Source organism: Thalassophryne amazonica, chromosome 21 (genome assembly GCF_902500255.1).
Source record: "Thalassophryne amazonica chromosome 21, fThaAma1.1, whole genome shotgun sequence".
Lineage (NCBI taxonomy): Eukaryota > Metazoa > Chordata > Actinopteri > Batrachoidiformes > Batrachoididae > Thalassophryne > Thalassophryne amazonica.
This window is the reverse complement of record NC_047123.1, coordinates 4255995-4274860: the sequence shown is the minus strand read 5'-3', so window position 1 is coordinate 4274860 and position 18866 is coordinate 4255995. Positions and strand designations below refer to the sequence as shown.

The 18866-nt window shown below is 43.6% G+C and overlaps 1 protein-coding gene across 1 annotated transcript in view; it reads right to left on the bottom strand.

Moving 5' to 3' along the window:
- The window catches only part of nt5dc1 (5'-nucleotidase domain containing 1), a 100804-nt gene that overhangs the window by 69751 nt on the left and 12187 nt on the right, over positions 1-18866 (bottom strand). The window contains exons 2-6 of the mRNA XM_034162147.1: positions 16848-16939; positions 2188-2259; positions 419-528; positions 202-281; positions 31-112 (exon numbers count right to left, since the gene is read on the bottom strand). Coding sequence (XP_034018038.1) covers positions 31-112; positions 202-281; positions 419-528; positions 2188-2259; positions 16848-16939 — 436 coding nt within the window. The remainder of the gene's footprint in view (positions 1-30; positions 113-201; positions 282-418; positions 529-2187; positions 2260-16847; positions 16940-18866) is intronic.

The following is an 18866-nucleotide window of genomic DNA, read 5'->3' as shown; positions in this document are numbered from 1 at the left end:
ACACACTCTGGGTTGGAGTAAAATTCTTACCTCTGAATGCCGATGTGTTGTAATTGTAGTCGATCGCTGCTACCATGTCTTTCCAAAAGTCAGAGTTCACCTCGTTTCCGCGCTGATCATAAAAAACAGAATCCACTCAGTTTACATCCACAAAAGTTAAAAAAAATCAAGAGAATTAAGTCACTTGACATTAAAAGTTACCTTATGCAACATGTCAACGACTTTGCCGCATAGAAGGGCCCCAGGCAGGTCAAAGAAGTTGTCGTAAAAATAGTATTTTGCTGCAAAGACCGAAAACAAAGACCAGTGACTGACAGAATAGTCGCAAACTTTATATTAAAAAAAAAAAACCCAATTAAAGTCCATCTGGTTCCAGTGAACAGCTAACAGATACTGAATCCAAACAAAAACAAAGTACCGGATCTGGTGAAGGATGTATTGAGGCTGTTGAAGTGCTTCCACTCCTTTTTTGGACCGTAGTGTTTGATGATCTCTTCTGTGCTGAGGGCAACACTTCCATGAGTCGCTCTGATAAAAAAACATTCAATAAAATTTATTATTATGCCATAAAAATGGAAAAAATAACACGCTAGTGATGATTAAATGAGAGCAAGGCAAAGTGTGGTGCACGCCCCCACTCCTACACTTTAGATGGTCGATGGGTTTACAGCAGACGTGAGAATGAAGTCTGGAAATTATTTCAAAAACAAAAGATGTGTGGTTTAAAGATTATATACAGTTAAAGATATATGGTGTACTTGTTTGAGTAAGGGTTACCACTTTACAGCAGGTATGAGGTGTACTGACCCCCATTTTACACCTTCAAGAACTGGATTCAATCAAACAAGATGTTCTTTAGTTACTTCATGAAAACTAAACGTTCACAGCTGGTGGTCCAGGTGCTTGATCAGGTGAAAACGATACCCCCCAACCTCACTGAGCAGAGGCATCAAAAAAGTTCTTAAACTCACACTGAAATGAAAACGTTAATGTTCAAATCCTTGGGGATCATTTTGGTGCATAATTTGAGTGCAATGTACGACGCAAGATGCATTACAAGTACTGGGTATTAGCAAAGACATTACAGTACAGTAAGTATCACTATACACGGGCCCAGACATGATTATATTGCGATGCACTGCAATAAGATCAATATTGCAATAATCAATAATAATAAACTAGAAAACCTGTAAAATCTACTTTTACTACACAGAAAATTCACAGGAGGTATTGGGAAGGGAATCAAGAAAGAATCGGATCGATAAGCAGAATGGATAATGGCATCGATATCAATAAAATCTTAGCAATACCCATCCCTACATGGGCCACAATACAAGTTCAATACACATCGTGATACATGGACCGCAATACAATACGATATGCATTCCATTTAATTTATTTGCGCATGAAAGCGCTTTGCTGTGTGTACAAACAGAGGATACACACAGGGATGTGTATCTGAATACTGCACCAGCAAAACTCTGCGTTCAACTTTAGACCAGGTTTTTGGTGATCTTCTGAGCCCATCACAGTGATCGTGGGCAAGGGGCGGGGTACACCCTGGACAGACCGCAGTCCATCGCAGGACAACAGCTCCAAACAAAGTAGTCATAATTGATGTTGCTAACCTGTAAGACCTGTACAGACCCAGAGGTCTATACAGGTGATTTGTAGATTCTCGATGAGCGTCTACAAATCACCTTGGACAGAACCCCAGTCCATCACGAGTTACTTAACCCAGCCAAGGTGGTAGCCATCGACATCTGAGCACAGTGAGATGATGGAGAGGAAATGTCTTGTCCAGGCCAACACATTGGCAGGCCAACTCCTTATCCCGCTGAGGGACCTGCTCTAAGATCTTAAGACACAATGGAATTTTTTGAAAAAAATGGGTTTTCTTTTCATATTTATATGATTCAATGAATCTTCTCACCTGAAAACTAAAAGTTTAACTGTTTTTGGTGATGATGCATCCTGCACTCAGGTACATACAGTCCACTTGATTAAATCTAATCAAATGTGGTTTTCAGTGACCAGACGAAAATCTCATTTCACTTGGGAAAAATGTTTCATCATTGAAGTTGGAGACATTCATATTTTTTTTTTATATTTTACTGTATTGCTAAAAAGAAATGTTTTTAAAGCAAATAAAATGTCTTTCAATCAGTGTCCATCAAGATTACTTACCGCAAGACAGTTCCATCTTCAGCTAACTTCACAAGGTTTCCATCCTCCAGATCCACCACGAGTCCTTTAAAACTGGACACAAAATTAAGACCGTTAGAACTCTGAACCAGTTGTGTAGTCAAGACCACCTAAACTGAGACCACATCTTCACCAAGACCAGCGTGTATCGAGGCCTAGACAAGACCAAGATGTTGAGGAGTTGTGACCAAGTCAAAACCCAGACCAAGGCAAGGCGAGACCGAGTCAACACCAGGACCAGACCGGTCAGAGTACCACACTGCACAGCATTTACAATGAAAGTCCATCAGAGGGCTGAGAGTGCTCCACACACCATGATACAAATGTAAAAGTAAATATACATCTGTCACGGCCTCGACCAGTCTTAAAGTGAAATCCAGAGTCCTCCACGTTTCCAAAGTCGACGTCCATTGGATTCTATGACCTATGACACACTACCCTGTAACAGGATAACTAAAGATAACAGATGGTGCAAACTATTCTTTTTTAGAACACTATTAGGTCCAGCAACAATCTGCATCACTTTTTACCAAAATTCAACACAGAGCCCTACAGGTGCCCACAATTGCAGAAGGAAGGGCTAAAGAACAACAACATGTCCAGAAAGCCCTCACAGTATGTGGGGACCCACGATGGTCCCTGGACAAAGTGCAGAAGTCCCAGAGAACAAAGAGACCAGATAGACAGGAGACGGAGACAAGAAGAAGAGGAGTGTCTCTCCCTTATTTAGCAGGAGTAGGGGAAAAACTACAGAGGATCTTCAGACAGCACAAAATCCCAGTTTACTTTAAACCTGTTAACACCTTGAGACAGAAATTACTTCACCCTAAGGACAGGATCCCTAGTTACAAACAGAGCAATGTAGTGTATTCTATCAAACGTCAGGAAAACTGTAATGAACACGACATAGGTGAGACTAAGCAACATTTACACAAAAGGCTATACCAGCACCGCAGAGAGGGCACCAGTGGACCTCAGTCTGCGGTTCATCTCCACCTTAAAGACACTAACCACACGTTTGAGGACAAGGAAGTTAAAATGTTAGCCAGAGAGAAGAAATGGTTTGAGAGAGGGGTCAAGGAGGCATTCTTTGTGAAACGTTTGAAACCCAGCCTTAACCGGGGAGGGGGTCTGAGACACGCTTTGTCCCCTGTTTACACTGGGGTACTCAGGTCAAAGGAGTTTCAGTCTTTTGTTCATGGTAATGAGTCATTCACGTCATCAAGGGAGCCATCAGAAAGGCATCCATCCCATCATTAGAGGGACAGCTGTCCTGCCATTAGGTGTGCTAACTACAGCACAATAGTTGCTAATTAGAGCTATTGTTTAGTCACTAGCCTATAGCAGTCTGCCTCTCGGTAGGAGGGGTCTGGTTAGGTTAAAAACTCCAGCTTTTGTGGCTTCTGTTTATTCTTCTCTACAAGAGTCAGACAGAAGTCAGACTACCAGAGCAAGAATTTTATCTGAGGAAGCGTCTGCGATTTGAAGCGAAACGTCCTCGCGTCAAGCAACCCAGTCCAGTCGAAGATTCAAGCTTTTCTACCAAAATTAGAGCAAATTTAACCTCTGACCCCTGTACAAACTGAAATTGACATTTATCACTATTTTCGCTGTTTTTACTCCATAACTCCATGACATTAAGTCATAGATAGTCAAAATATACCTTTTTGGGATCTTTGTGGTCAGACAAATAATGTGGTACACTTTCAATATGACTGGAGCATTTTTATATTAATGCCTACCTGGTTACAGCTACCACCCCAGGATGGCCACCATACTTTTTGTGAAGGCTATGATACACTGAGGCTGGACTACAAGTGTTGTTTAATCCCTTTAAGTGGCACCAAAATCCAGCTTGACCCACGAACTAAAACAAGTATTATAACGCTACGGTGACGAGCCAAACCCAAATCATGTTTGCCAACATCTCATCATCAACTCTTTTACAATTAAAATAAACTGATGAAATGAGAAGAATGCCCTAAATTGTACCTTTGAACATAAAGAAGTGGTACCAAATGTCTGGAAAACCATTTGCTTCCTGTCCAACCCAGATCTGAAACCAGGAGTCAACATTAATTCCGTCAATGTAGATCATCACAGCCCAGGAACAGTTTTAGGTTCACTGTAAAGACGAGGAGCACTGAAGCCAACAAACCTGTGGTTCTAATAATACCAGGTCATCCAAATAACCCCAAATGGTCTTATTTACAAGTCTTTTTTTAAATCTGAGACTTCACCAAACATGAGATTGGAACAGAAAAAGGAACACTCAGACGTTCAAAAGCAGCCGCTCAGAGTTTCCACTTTCAACAGCTGCCGGTTTTTATAGATTCTGTTTGTTTGGATTCTTTCTCTTAAATACACACATTTGGACATGTTTTGGGGGAGAGAAACCTCACCCACTAACTTGTCCAATTTGTGTGTACTCAGTACCTATAAAAAGTACTCAGCCCCTCGGACCTGCGCGCGGTTTTAATTTTCTATGACACTGAAAACAAGCACTCGTGGTCTCGTTGGTCAGAAGATCTGAAGGAAAAACGGACAAACAAGCTACAAGTAACTTCAAAACCACACGTCTGCCAAGAGCGAAGGAATGTTTCCAAAGAGACATTTCGATACACCGCTTGGTGGGAGTGAGTTTCTCAGGCGCTTTAGCAGCTGCTGATAACTCCACGGTGTGGTTTCGTCCTGCTAAGTCAAAAAAGAAAAACCACATGTATCGTCTTCCAGTTTGGGAATCAAGCTCAGAACCTGTAACCCCCCTGCAAGGAGAAATAAAATTCACAAAGGCATTTTCAGCAAATTTTGACTGATTTACATCACTCACAGGTTTTGGTCAACAGGTTTTCCATCAGAAACAGGATATTGTGGCTGAGCACACGGGGAGGATCAGCAATGACTGGACACCCTGGAAAAATTCCAGCTCTTAACTCCGTATTAGAGTGAGGGGAGAACAATGAGGAACCCCAGGATGTCAATATTCCTGGAACAGGAAAAGAACCTGGAAAAGGGGCCATCTGGAACTTTAAGTGATCTGAACGCCAGCTCTCATTCCCCCCCATCATTTGCTGAAAGAGTCTGGGACTCAAAGATCAGGGACCAAAAGCGTACCGGGTGAGTGAGGTCTTTATTTGATTGTACCTATAAACTAATCAAACCTCACGGAGACGTCCATGTTGAAATATCACTGCAGTGATCCACCTAGGATGGGAGGATGGGAATCCTGAGGAACGTGTGGAAAGAAGTCTGTGTGTTTGGGTTTGAGAATTTGGGTTCCCAGAAGGAGGTTTGTTTAGCCTGAATCAGCTAAGTCAGTTAGAAAAGAGAATACAAGAGGAAGAAGAAGCGAGAAAGAACATTCAAATGAAAGTGGGAAACAGACTGGAAGCACATAATGAGTGTTTCAGTATGTGGAAAAATGAGGCAGAAGTACGTGAACGAAAGAGAAAGCAGAAAGAGGTGACTAAAGTTGACACAAACAAACAAAAAAAGAGAATCCCTCGACTTATGCTAAAAAGACATACTCCCAGGCCTCTCCATCGCTCCTGTGGTTGTCCTCCCTGAAGCTGGACCCTGACTTGGACTCCTGTCCGCAGAGACCAACCGCCCCGTCAGCTCAAGCTGCCGAAACCCCCACATCAGCTTGCCCTCCACCAGAACCAGCACCGGAGGCCAACGTTTATATACATGACCGGGAAGATGCGCCTGGATCGGGCACATACACGTCCCTGATGGACGTGAGAGCATCGTCTTCCTCCTTGTCGGTCCACACTATTACACAGGGGCTCAAAATGCCCGTGGAATTTGGCACCATTCCTGTCCCCTTCTCATACCCGATCAAGTCAGCTTTATGGATCAGACCGCCAGCCTTCAACATCTACACCGACACCCCTACAGCTGCCGTGACAGAAGTGGCTGGTCCTTGTCTATTGTCCCTGGACAGCAGGAGACCTCAGGGAAGCAGCACAACACCTCCGTCTCGATTCCAGGGGGTGAGAAGATTGCCACAAAACTGTTAATATTCTGCAAGGAGTTCAGACCGACCACACGTGAACTCCGGCACATTCTGGGCAAAAACTGAAAGCGTCTGATTACAACAAAATCAGTAGCAAACTAACAGATGAAGTGAGATGTGGGTCCATTGAGTGGGACCACCACGACAAGGTCAGTGAGTCTGTTGCTCCACTGAAACTTCGTGGCCATCACATGTATATTTTGGGAGCATTAGGCGCACCAATTAAAGAACATTTTACCGCTACGGGAAGGGATTGCAATCTGAAGACAAAGTGACCTGGACTGGTGAGGCAGAGCAGGCTTTAGTTGACCTTAAGGACAACCACTCCCACATTAGGCCCGCCTGACCCGACTCGACCACTCAGACTGTGGATGAAAAGAATGGACACATGGTTTCTGTACCGTTTCAGACTCGTGGTGACAAATTGCCACCTGTTGCTTATGTTTGAGCTAAACGCGAGTCTGTGGCAGCTGGTCTCCCTCGCTGTTTGAAGGCTGCGGCTGAAAAAGCTGTGTTGGCATCCACAGAAAATGTGGGCGATTCAGATGTCACCTCACTTGTACCACACACGCTGCATCTGAGATTTCACTGGAGCAAAAAACATCACACCTTTCATCCGCCAGATGGTTGCGCTACATACAGTTTTACTGGATATGGCAAATATTACTGTTAAAAGATGCCCACTTTTGAATCCTGCCATGTGTGATTTGTCAGAGGAGCCTCTAGTAAATCCTGATTTGGTATTGTTTGTTGATGGATTTGCCTCACGCGACCCTGTGATGAGTAAAAACAGAGCGAGCTCTGCCGTCTGCTCCTCTCATGCTGTTTCTTAAATCTGGTGCTCGTCCATCATATTTTTCTGCACAAGCAGCAGAATTACTGGCACTCGCTGAAGGGAAAACCGTGACCATTTACACAGATTCACGCAATGCATTTGGTGTTGTACCTGACTTTGGGGCCATTTGGAAACATTGTTAAGTTTCTAAAAATCAGATGGCAAACCAGTTTTACATGATGATAAGTTTGCTGCCTTATTAAATGCTATTTTGCTTCCTACAGCCATTGCTGTCTGCAGGTTCACGGCTCACACCAAGAGCTCAACAGGAAATGATGCTGCTGATTCCATAGCCAAACCAGCTGCTCTTCACCTCAACAGGACATGGTTTCAATGCCCACCATCCCTACCTACTCCTCAGCCATGTCCTGTAACTCTTCCTTAGGATCCCAAGGCGTCCACAAGCCAGCTAGGAAATATAATCTCTCCAGCATGTCCTAGGTCTTCCCCAGGGTCCTAACCACACACTAAGCTGTGAAAGTGGCCGAAAGACCAACATGGATTCACACCAGCCACTGAAGCGGATCTGCTCCCCAGAGAATACAGATCCAACCCGATTCCACAAAAGAATCTGACAGGAGAGAGAAGGGAACAAGGGGTGTGACACACATATCAACCTTTATGCTTGAGATCAGCACAGGACATGTACACGGTGATCGTTGCTCTGAAAGGGGAACGCCACAGAAGAGCTTCAGGACGACTTCCTCCACAAAGACGAAGAACTGGACCATTTATGAAATATTACTGGTGATCGGTACGTGGTTTATTATTACACATGTGATGTCTCTTTCAGGTACATCCAACAATGACCAACATGCTCATGAGCTCCACTCCAGCAGAGACAACCCACTGTGGCCACAGGTCAACACTTGGTCAGCCGACGCAGGTTGGAAACGAGGACGGTTATATTTGCGCTGCTGCCCGCCCTCACTTACTGACCTCCCTAATGCCATACACCTCAGTGCAGTGTGCTGAAATTTCAAAAGCATGGCTGACCGTCTTTAACTGTCCTCCTAAGCAGGGGCGCACCTCAAATTCCTCTGGTCCAGCCGCACCTCTATGTCCCCTGGATTGCTTCAACTCTTTGAGCTCATCCCTCTATAACTGCTCCATCGTTGTCCATCGACCCTGTGAAAAGGTACCCATGAAGAAAAACCACTGTGGGTCAGGGAGAGTATGAGTGTTTTAACCAAAATGGGTCCACACCCGGTGAGGTGAATGTGGGTCATTTCTTACACTGCAACATCACTTTGTGGATTAGGAGCAGCACAAAGGTAACACATCTAGGGCCGGTTTCAAAAAGCGGTCTAATTGTTTAGTCTACGAAACGTACTTAGTCGACTAAGGTTAATCGCCCAACATTAGCCGTCTAATCTCCGTTTCACATAGACGGCTAAACTTGTAGATTAACCGTCTAGCGTTAGTCAACAATTTTCACGGGCATAAGCGGCCTCGCAGGTGCCGCTACCAAGAAATGCCTCCAATGCGCGAGAGTTTTGTTTACTTCTGGGTTGGTCGCTTGCTACAACCATGGCCGGAACCGGGTCCTGAGGAAAAGTACTCCTGTCCTCGGCGTCCACAAACATCTGCAATGGATTATTCTGGTCCAGGAACACCTGCTCCCGCCGCCAGGCTCTCCCTCCTTCCTGCTCCATGAAGTGGTGGTACATGATAGCTGCTATTTTTGAGGTAAGACATTGAAGTTTTGTCAACTAAAATAAGATTAGTCTCCTCTGTAGCAGGCTAAAAACTTTAGTTGGCGAACGTGAAACCTTAGCCGACTAAGCGCTTTGTGCAGCAACTAACGTCAAAAGATTAGTTGACTAAGTGAGTTTAGTGAACTAAAGATTAGACCACTTTATGAAACCAGGCCCTAGAATCAGGAATAACCACTGGGGGCTTTTTCCAGGCAAAGGGTTAAAACCATACAGACCCCTCACCCACACCCTTCATTAATTCAAGATCTGGCAAGAGCAGACGTATGGTGGTTATCAATCAATCAATCAACTTTTTTCTTATATAGCGCCAAATCACAACAAACAGTTGCCCCAAGGCGCTCCATATTGCAAGGCAAGGCCATACAATAATTATGAAAAACCCCAACGGTCAAAATGACCCCCTATGAGCAAGCACTTGGCCACAGTGGGAAGGAAAAACTCCCTTTTAACAGGAAGAAACCTCCAGCAGAACCAGGCTCAGGGAGGGGCAGTCTTCTGCTGAGACTGGTTGGGGCTGAGGGAAAGAACCAGGAAAAAGACATGCCGAGAAGGGGGGCAGAGATCGATCACTAATGATTAAATGCAGAGTGATGCATACGGAGCAAAAAGAGAAAGAAACAGTGCATCATGGGAACCCCCCCACAGTCTACGTCTAAAGCAACATAACCAAGGGATGGTCCAGGGTCACCCGATCCAGCCCTAACTATAAGCCTTAGCGAAAAGGAAAGTTTTAAGCCTAATCTTAAAAGTAGAGAGGGTATCTGTCTCCCTGATCTGAATTGGGAGCTGGTTCCACAGGAGAGGAGCCTGAAAGCTGAAGGCTCTGCCTCCCATTCTACTCTTACAAACCCTAGGAACTACAAGTAAGCCCGCAGTCTGAGAGCGAAGCGCTCTAATGGGGTAATATGGTACTACGAGGTCCCTAAGATAAGATGGGACCTGATTATTCAAAACCTTATAAGTAAGAAGAAGAATTTTAAATTCTATTCTAGAATTAACAGGAAGCCAATGAAGAGAGGCCAACACGGGTGAGATATGCTCTCTCCTGCTAGTCCCCGTCAGTACTCTAGCTGCAGCATTCTGAACCAACTGAAGGCTTTTTAGGGAACTTTTAGGACAACCTGATAATAATGAATTACAATAGTCCAGCCTAGAGGAAATAAATGCATGAATTAGTTTTTCAGCATCACTAGCATCACTCTGAGACAAGACCTTTCTGATTTTAGAGATATTGCGTAAATGCAAAAAGGCAGTCCTACATATTTGTTTAATATGCGCTTTGAATGACATATCCTGATCAAAAATAACTCCAAGATTTCTCACAGTATTACTAGAGATCAGGGAAATGCCATCCAGAGTAACGATCTGGTTAGACACCATGCTTCTAAGATTTGTGGGGCCAAGTACAATAACTTCAGTTTTATCTGAGTTTAAAAGCAGGAAATTAGAGGTCATCCATGTCTTTATGTCTGTAAGGCAATCCTGCAGTTTAGCTAATTGTGTGTATCCTCTGGCTTCATGGATAGATAAAGCTGGGTATCATCTGCGTAACAATGAAAATTTAAGCAATACCGTCTAATAATACTGCCCAAGGGAAGCATGTATAAAGTGAATAAAATTGGTCCTAACACAGAACCTTGTGGAACTCCATAATTAACTTTAGTCTGTGAAGAAGATTCCCCATTTACATGAACAAACTGTAATCTATTAGACAAATATGATTCAAACCACCGCAGCGCAGTGCCTTTAATACCTATGACATGCTCTAATCTCTGTAATAAAATTTTATGGTCAACAGTATCAAAAGCAGCACTGAGGTCCAACAGAACAAGCACAGAGATAAGTCCACTGTCCGAAGCCATAAGAAGATCATTTGTAACCTTCACTAATGCTGTTTCTGTACTATGATGAATTCTAAAACCTGACTGAAACTCTTCAAATAGACCATTCCTCTGCAGGTGATCAGTTAGCTGTTTTACAACTACCCTCTCAAGAATCTTTGAGAGAAAAGGAAGGTTGGAGATTGGCCTATAATTAGCTAAGATAGCTGGGTCAAGTGATGGCTTTTTAAGTAATGGTTTAATTACTGCCACCTTAAAGGCCTGTGGTACATAACCAACTAACAAAGATAGATTGATCATATTTAAGATCGAAGCATTAAATAATGGTAGGGCTTCCTTGAGCAGCCTGGTAGGAATGGGGTCTAATAAACATGTTGATGGTTTGGATGAAGTAACTAATGAAAATAACTCAGACAGAACAATCGGAGAGAAAGAGTCTAACCAAATACCGGCATCACTGAAAGCAGCCAAAGATAACGATACATCTTTGGGATGGTTATGAGTAATTTTTTCTCTAATAGTCAAAATTTTGTTAGCAAAGAAAGTCATGAAGTCATTACTAGTTAAAGTTAATGGAATACTCAGCCCAATAGAGCTCTGACTCTTTGTCAGCCTGGCTACAATGCTGAAAAGAAACCTGGGGTTGTTCTTATTTTCTTCAATTAGTGATGAGTAGAAAGATGTCCTAGCTTCACGGAGGGCTTTCTTATAGAGCAACAAACTCTTTTTCCAGGCTAAGTGAAGATCTTCTAAATTAGTGAGACGCCATTTCCTCTCCAACTTACGGGTTATCTGCTTTAAGCTACGAGTTTGTGAGTTATACCACGGAGTCAGACACTTCTGATTTAAAGCTCTCTTTTTCAGAGGAGCTACAGCATCCAAAGTTGTCTTCAATGAGGATGTAAAACTATTGACGAGATACTCTAACTCCCTTACAGAGTTTAGGTAGCTACTCTGCTCTGTGTTGGTATATGACATTAGAGAACATAAAGAAGGAATCATATCCTTAAACCTAGTTACAGCGCTTTCTGAAAGACTTCTAGTGTAATGAAACTTATTCCCCACTGCTGGGTAGTCCATCAGAGTAAATGTAAATGTTATTAAAAAATGATCAGACAGAAGGGAGTTTTCAGGGAATACTGTTAAGTCTTCTATTTCCATACCATAAGTCAGAACAAGATCTAAAATATGATTAAAGTGGTGGGTGGACTCATTTACTTTTTGAGCAAAGCCGATAGAGTCTAATAATAGATTAAATGCAGTGTTGAGGCTGTCATTCTCAGCATCTGTGTGGATGTTAAAATCGCCCACTATAATTATCTTATCTGAGCTAAGCACTAAGTCAGACAAAAGGTCTGAAAATTCACAGAGAAACTCACAGTAACGACCAGGTGGACGATAGATAATAACAAATAAAACTGTTTTTTTGGGACTTCCAATTTGGATGGACAAGACTAAGAGTCAAGCTTTCAAATGAATTAAAGCTCTGTCTGGGTTTTTGATTAATTAATAAGCTGGAATGGAAGATTGCTGCTAATCCTCCGCCCCGGCCCGTGCTACGAGCATTCTGACAGTTAGTGTGACTCGGGGGTGTTGACTCATTTAAACTAACATATTCATCCTGCTGTAACCAGGTTTCTGTTAGGCAGAATAAATCAATACGTTGATCAATTATTATATCATTTACCAACAGGGACTTAGAAGAAAGAGACCTAATGTTTAATAGACCACATTTAACTGTTTTAGTCTGTGGTGCAGTTGAAGGTGCTATATTATTTTTTCTTTTTGAATTTTTATGCTTAAATAGATTTTTGCTGGTTATTGGTGGTCTGGGAGCAGGCACCGTCTCTACGGGGATGGGGTAATGAGGGGATGGCAGGGGGAGAGAAGCTGCAGAGAGGTGTGTAAGACCACAGCTCTGCCTCCTGGTCCCAACCCTGGATAGTCACGGTTTGGAGGATCCAAAAAAATTGGCCAGATTTCTAGAAATGAGAGCTGCTCCCTCTAAAGTGGGATGGATGCCGTCTCTCCTAACAAGACCAGGTTTTCCCCAGAAGCTTTGCCAATTATCAATGAAGCCCACCTCATTTTTTGGACACCACTCAGACAGCCAGCAATTCAAGGAGAACATGCGGCTAAACATGTCACTCCCGGTCCGATTGGGGAGGGGCCCAGAGAAAACAACAGAGTCCGACATTGTTTTTGCAAAGTTACACACTGATTTAGTGTTAATTTTAGTGACCTCCGATTGGCGTAACCGAATGTCATTACTGCCGACGTGAATTACAATCTTACCAAATTTACGCTTAGCCTTAGCCAGCAATTTCAAATGTCCTTCGATGTCGCCTGCTCTGGCCCCCGGAAGACAATTGACTATGGTTGCTGGTGTCGCTAACTTCACATTTCTCAAAACAGAGTCGCCAATAACCAGAGTTTGATCCTCGGCGAGTGTATCGTCGAGTGGGGAAAAATGGTTAGAGATGTGAACGGGTTGACGGTGTACACGGGGCTTCTGTTTAGGGCTACGCTTCCTCCTCACAGTCACCCAGTCAGCCTGCTTTCCCGGCTGCCGGGATCTGCCAGGGGGGAACTAACGGCGGCTAAGCTACCTTGGTCCGCACCGACTACAGGGGCCTGGCTAGCTGTAGAATTTTCCACGGTGCGGAGCCGAGTCTCCAATTCGCCCAGCCTGGCCTCCAAAGCTACGAATAAGCTGCACTTATTACAAGTACCGTTACTGCTAAAGGAGGCCGAGGAATAACTAAACATTTCACACCCAGAGCAGAAAAGTACGGGAGAGACAGGAGAAGCCGCCATGCTAAATCGGCTAAGAGCTAGTAGCTGCGCTAAGCCAGCGGATTCCCAAAAACACACAAAGTGAATAATGTGCAAATAATCTAGAGGTGATTCAGCAGAAAGAGTGCCCCAATCAAGGCACCAAACAGGCCATGAAGCAGCACAGGCAACGCACGACAACAGCGCTAAAATAAAATAAAAATAAAAAAATAAAAAAAAATAAAAAAATAAAAACGAAAGCGTTAGCAAGCTAATTAGCCTGCCAACGCTAATGAAAGTTAGCTGATAAAAGTGCTCCGTCGCGATGTTTCGACCGTTAGAGGTCTTCCTTAGGCGTTGGAGCACAGTAAAAAAGTAAAAAAAAATTAAAAAGGTAAAAAAGTAAAAAAGTAAAAAAGGCTTGAAAAAGACTGTTAGTTCAAGTCCAAAGCAGCAGGTAGCAGTCTCTGTGTAAACAGTCCCAACAGAGAGCCAAAATTCTGATGCAATCTCACTCTCAATGAAAATCAATACCCAATATTGAGCTACTGTGGTCTGTGACATGGGTTGTGTCAAACTTTACCACTTAATTGGAAAGACACGTGCACACGTGTCATGCTCATCCAAACATTGGTTCTAGGTGTGCCATTCTCATCACATAACCCTGGTTTAAAAAGGTCAAAGTGTAACACACTTATTGGCAGATTTGACGAACAAGTGTATATCGATGCCACGGGGTACCACGAGGCATCCCAGACGAATATAAATCATGGAATCAAATATCAGGAGGCTGGACGCAAGTAATCCCACTAAGTGGCACCATTGTGGAGGCTGCAAAAAAAAAAGAAAAAAAAAAAAGGAATGGATCAATTACATCTATTAGAACCAACAGGGGTTTATCAATTATACCCATGATGGCCTGAAGGGTCTTGCTAAACAATTGTCTGTCACATTTCTATGGCCTGGGAGAATTGAATAGTCCTAGATATGTTACTGGCTGAAAAGGGAGGTGTTTGAGTAATGTTTAGTGAACAATGCTGCACATTCATCCCCAATAATACTGCCCCCTATGGCTCAGTAACACAAGCACTAGAGGGCCTCCATTTTAAAATGAGAGCCGCTGTTAAAGCAAATTAAAAGGTAGCAGTCAGAGGGAATCTGACATCTACTCCACAAATTTTGATTCCTATGAACATAACAAAAGTCATACATTTCCCGCAGGTTCCTGTTTTTGCACTGCACCGGTTAGCGGTTATGGAGTATTTGTTGCATCCTGGGAACGGCAGCGGATACACATGCCATGAGTCCATTTTATTCTTACAGATGGCTTTGTTATTACTTCAACAAAATTAATTGTATTCTTGTGAATCCTTTCTGATTCTGATCAGTGCCTCTTGAAATAAATAATTTACACTTCAATTTACTTAATCTAACTTAAACTGGGCTGCTCAGATAATTTGATGCCAGGTTGCATAGTAAACTACAATTAAAACACAATGCAGATTATGTTATTTGTGATGTGAGTAAAGGGCAATTTCTTTGCAGCAGTGTGAAAATGACCAGGCTGGGCAGCGGAGCAAAGCAGTGTGTGTACAGGGCGGTGCATTCAAAGACTCACCTGTCAGTGAACTCTTTAAATCTCCTCTGGAAATACAACATACATCCATAATCCCATGATTGCCGTTAGAATTCATTCATAAATGCGGCACCATAATATTTGGGTGGCTGCACCCCTGGATGAGATGGTGGAGCAGCGCTAGTGGACTTACATAAAGAGGGTGGATAGTTTTTTTCAGTAGTTGGAGTGCTAATCCTGAAGGGTTTTTTTCAGGGTGGAAGCCACCTGCAGTGCTGGACCCCATATCCAGGATGGAAGAACAGGTGGTGAAGTCATCCTCCAGCACACGTCAATACCAGGATTCAACCCTTCAGATGGTCTACAATCTGTTCAACCACTGACTGATGTTCTGAATGAGACAGGCTACCATATTCTAGCTGGAGACTGGCTTCCTGTTTGGGGTGGCTTCAGACATAAAGCCGTGGTGAAGACGGCATTGTTGAAGATGTTTCTTTCAAAAGGGAGAGGAACCCTGGGATCCAGAAAGATCTCAGAGTAGAACCACTGCTCCTTGACATAGACAGGACCTAGTCGAGGCAGTTAGGACATCAGACTATGATGCTTTCTGGATGCCTGCTTCTGGAGGTGTTCAAGGCAAGTCCAACGTGGGAGTAAACCTTGGCGAAAACCCAGAACATACTGGGGGATTTTAAATCCCATTTGGCCTGGGAATGCCAGAGGAGCCTCCAGAAGGAGCTGGAGGTTGTGGCTGAGGAGAAGCATGTGTGACTACCGTATGTGACCTTCAACCACTGACACCAGACTTAAAACAATCCATCAAATATGGATGGACGGACAATTAAATGAATGGATGATTGGATGGCAACCTGAAGCTGTAATTGTAAATCACTTCTTTAACTTGATCTGGAACGCTTGTTGTGGAAGTGTAGGAACACGGACCCACAACAGGGGCGCAATGAACGGACAATGGAGGAAGATAAATAACAAGTTTTACTATTGTGAAACAAGCACAATAATTACAACAATCACAATTTGGGGCCGAATCCGCTGGTGTCGTGTGGGCAGGCTCGAAGGTAGGAGACGCCCGTCTCAGTAGAACCGGAACCACCCAGATCTCCTCTGCCACCGAACCCTGGAGATGCTGGAACCGCCAAGTCCCGAATTCCCAGGTGGCCACTGCCTCCGCTCGTCGGATCCGGTACTGCTGGCAGGAGAGAGCACACACACAGGTGGGATGCGAGCACCCGATAATGGAGAGGGGAGAAGCCGCCTCCACCTCTTGTCAATGTACAACAGGAAGGTGAGTACTTATCCAAGCAATAAGCTCCTAGTAGTCAACACTCCTGAAAAGGCTTTACAAATGATTAGTCAGTTTACACTAAATGTGCATGCGGAGATTACTACCTCAGTCGTAGACGATATCTCGGCACTGAGGTGGAGACGCCGTCCTCCTGATATACCCTGGTGCTGAGTTGAAACAGCTGTGTCCCATAATGGGTGACAGCTGTCACCTTGGCTGCTCTCACCAGGTGGCGACGCCCTCTGGTGGTGGTGGGCCAGCAGTACCTCCTCTTCAGCGGCCCACACATAACAACGCTTATCTGTAGGAGGTTCTGTTTCTACACCAACTAGTAATATGGTCATGGATATGGTGCAGATTAAAAGCAGTGAAGCTGAAAATGAAATCAGCTGCAGAACTCTGAATTATATGGAGAGAACAGGATCCACACTGTGGTTCAGTTAGAGCTGGGAAACACCCCGTCTGATCCTCTTTGAGCTTTTTTGTGCTTCTTTTGGAGGTCACTGAAGTGTCCAGTGGAGCAGTTCTGCACAGTATAGCACATAGTTTGTCTCTAGAATGATGTTGATGACTCACCAGAAGTCCCAGGTGGCCGGGGTTAGGTTCAGCAGATCCTTGTCGTAGCCTTTATGCTCCACCAGATACCCGGCAAAGCTCTCGTAGATCAGCTGACAAAACAAAGAAGACACCATATAAACACAAACACGGTACACAGAACCGAACAGCTGTCTCAAAGAAAAGACGCCCGCTGACATGCGTGTGTATTTTAGAATTAACAAATCAATCAATCAATGATCAAGGTGCTCGTTTGCATCATGACGTTCAAGTAACTGCAGCACATTTGGGGTAAATGTGGAAAATTTGTTCGAACAAAGTCAGAGTGAACCTTGAAGTTATTGTCCAGAAAGATTTGGTTTTAATGGTTAACAAGAGCAACGCAGAGTGTAACATGTGACCCCGTTTCTTTTGACAGTAGAGGGGATAATGAAGTGGTGAAAGTATTTCTACAGTGACAGACTGCTGCTTTAAAGATGGACAACTGTCTGTACGGCAACAGATCACCATGTTAAAGTTGGTATGTGGTTCAATAACCCATATTTTCTAAAGGAACCTTCCTCTAGGCTCCCCATTACACGACCGAGACACTGTTTCAATCAGACAAGGTGTTCTGTAGTTATTTTGTGGAAACAAAAAGTATACAGTATATTAAGTATACGGAAAGATGCAGTGAAAACATAATAATACACCCTGAACTACTTCACTGAGCAGGTGGGGGTGGGGTGTATAACAAACTGATTACTGGAAATATTAAAAGTAATAACTAAATTTCGATATTGCAGTTGCAGTGACATCAATGCAGTTGTGCGTTTAAGTGAACGGAGCACGTTAAAACCATACGATCGGCTCGAGGCAGCCTGCTGTCGGCTCGACGTCGCGGTCCAAGTACTGAAAGAATCTCTCTGAAAAATAAATTTAAAAGAATCAGAACCTGATGAAAGCACATGTCCCCTGTGATGTCCTGAGCAAAGTGAGCCGAGTGTGGGACGGGCTGAAAGTCCAGAGCTTCAAAAAAAAAAAAAAAAAAAAAAACTTCAACAGAGTGGTGCGCAACTTGCAAAGCAAATTTATAGCCGTCTCTCCTTTTGTGCTCATCCAAAAAACCCATCTGATCTGGAAGTAAAAATCAAGATCCAAACTGAGCCATGAGTTTTGATCCATTACACCTCTAGGGGGCAGTAACGGCCTACATTTATCAATCAATCAATCAATTTTTTTTTATATAGCGCCAAATCACAACAAACAGTTGCCCCAAGGCGCTTTATATTGTAAGGCAAGGCCATACAATAATTATGTAAAACCCCAACGGTCAAAACGACCCCCTGTGAGCAAGCACTTGGCTACAGTGGGAAGGAAAAACTCCCTTTTAACAGGAAGAAACCTCCAGCAGAACCAGGCTCAGGGAGGGGCAGTCTTCTGCTGGGACTGGTTGGGGCTGAGGGAGAGAACCAGGAAAAAGACATGCTGTGGAGGGGAGCAGAGATCGATCACTAATGATTAAATGCAGAGTGGTGCATACAGAGCAAAAAGAAAAAGAAACAGTGCATCATGGGAACCCCCCAGCAGTCTACGTCTATAGCAGCATAACTAAGGGATGGTTCAGGGTCACCTGATCCAGCCCTAACTATAAGCTTTAGCAAAAAGGAAAGTTTTAAGCCTAATCTTAAAAGTAGAGAGGGTGTCTGTCTCCCTGATCTGAATTGGGAGCTGGTTCCACAGGAGAGGAGCCTGAAAGCTGAAGGCTCTGCCTCCCATTCTACTCTTACAAACCCTAGGAACTACAAGTAAGCCTGCAGTCTGAGAGCGAAGCGCTCTATTGGGGTAATATGGTACTACGAGGTCCCTAAGATAAGATGGGACCTGATTATTCAAAACCTTATAAGTAAGAAGAAGAATTTTAAATTCTATTCTAGAATTAACAGGAAGCCAATGAAGAGAGGCCAATATGGGTGAGATATGCTCTCTCCTTCTAGTCCCCGTCAGTACTCTAGCTGCAGCATTTTGAATTAACTGAAGGCTTTTTAGGGAACTTTTAGG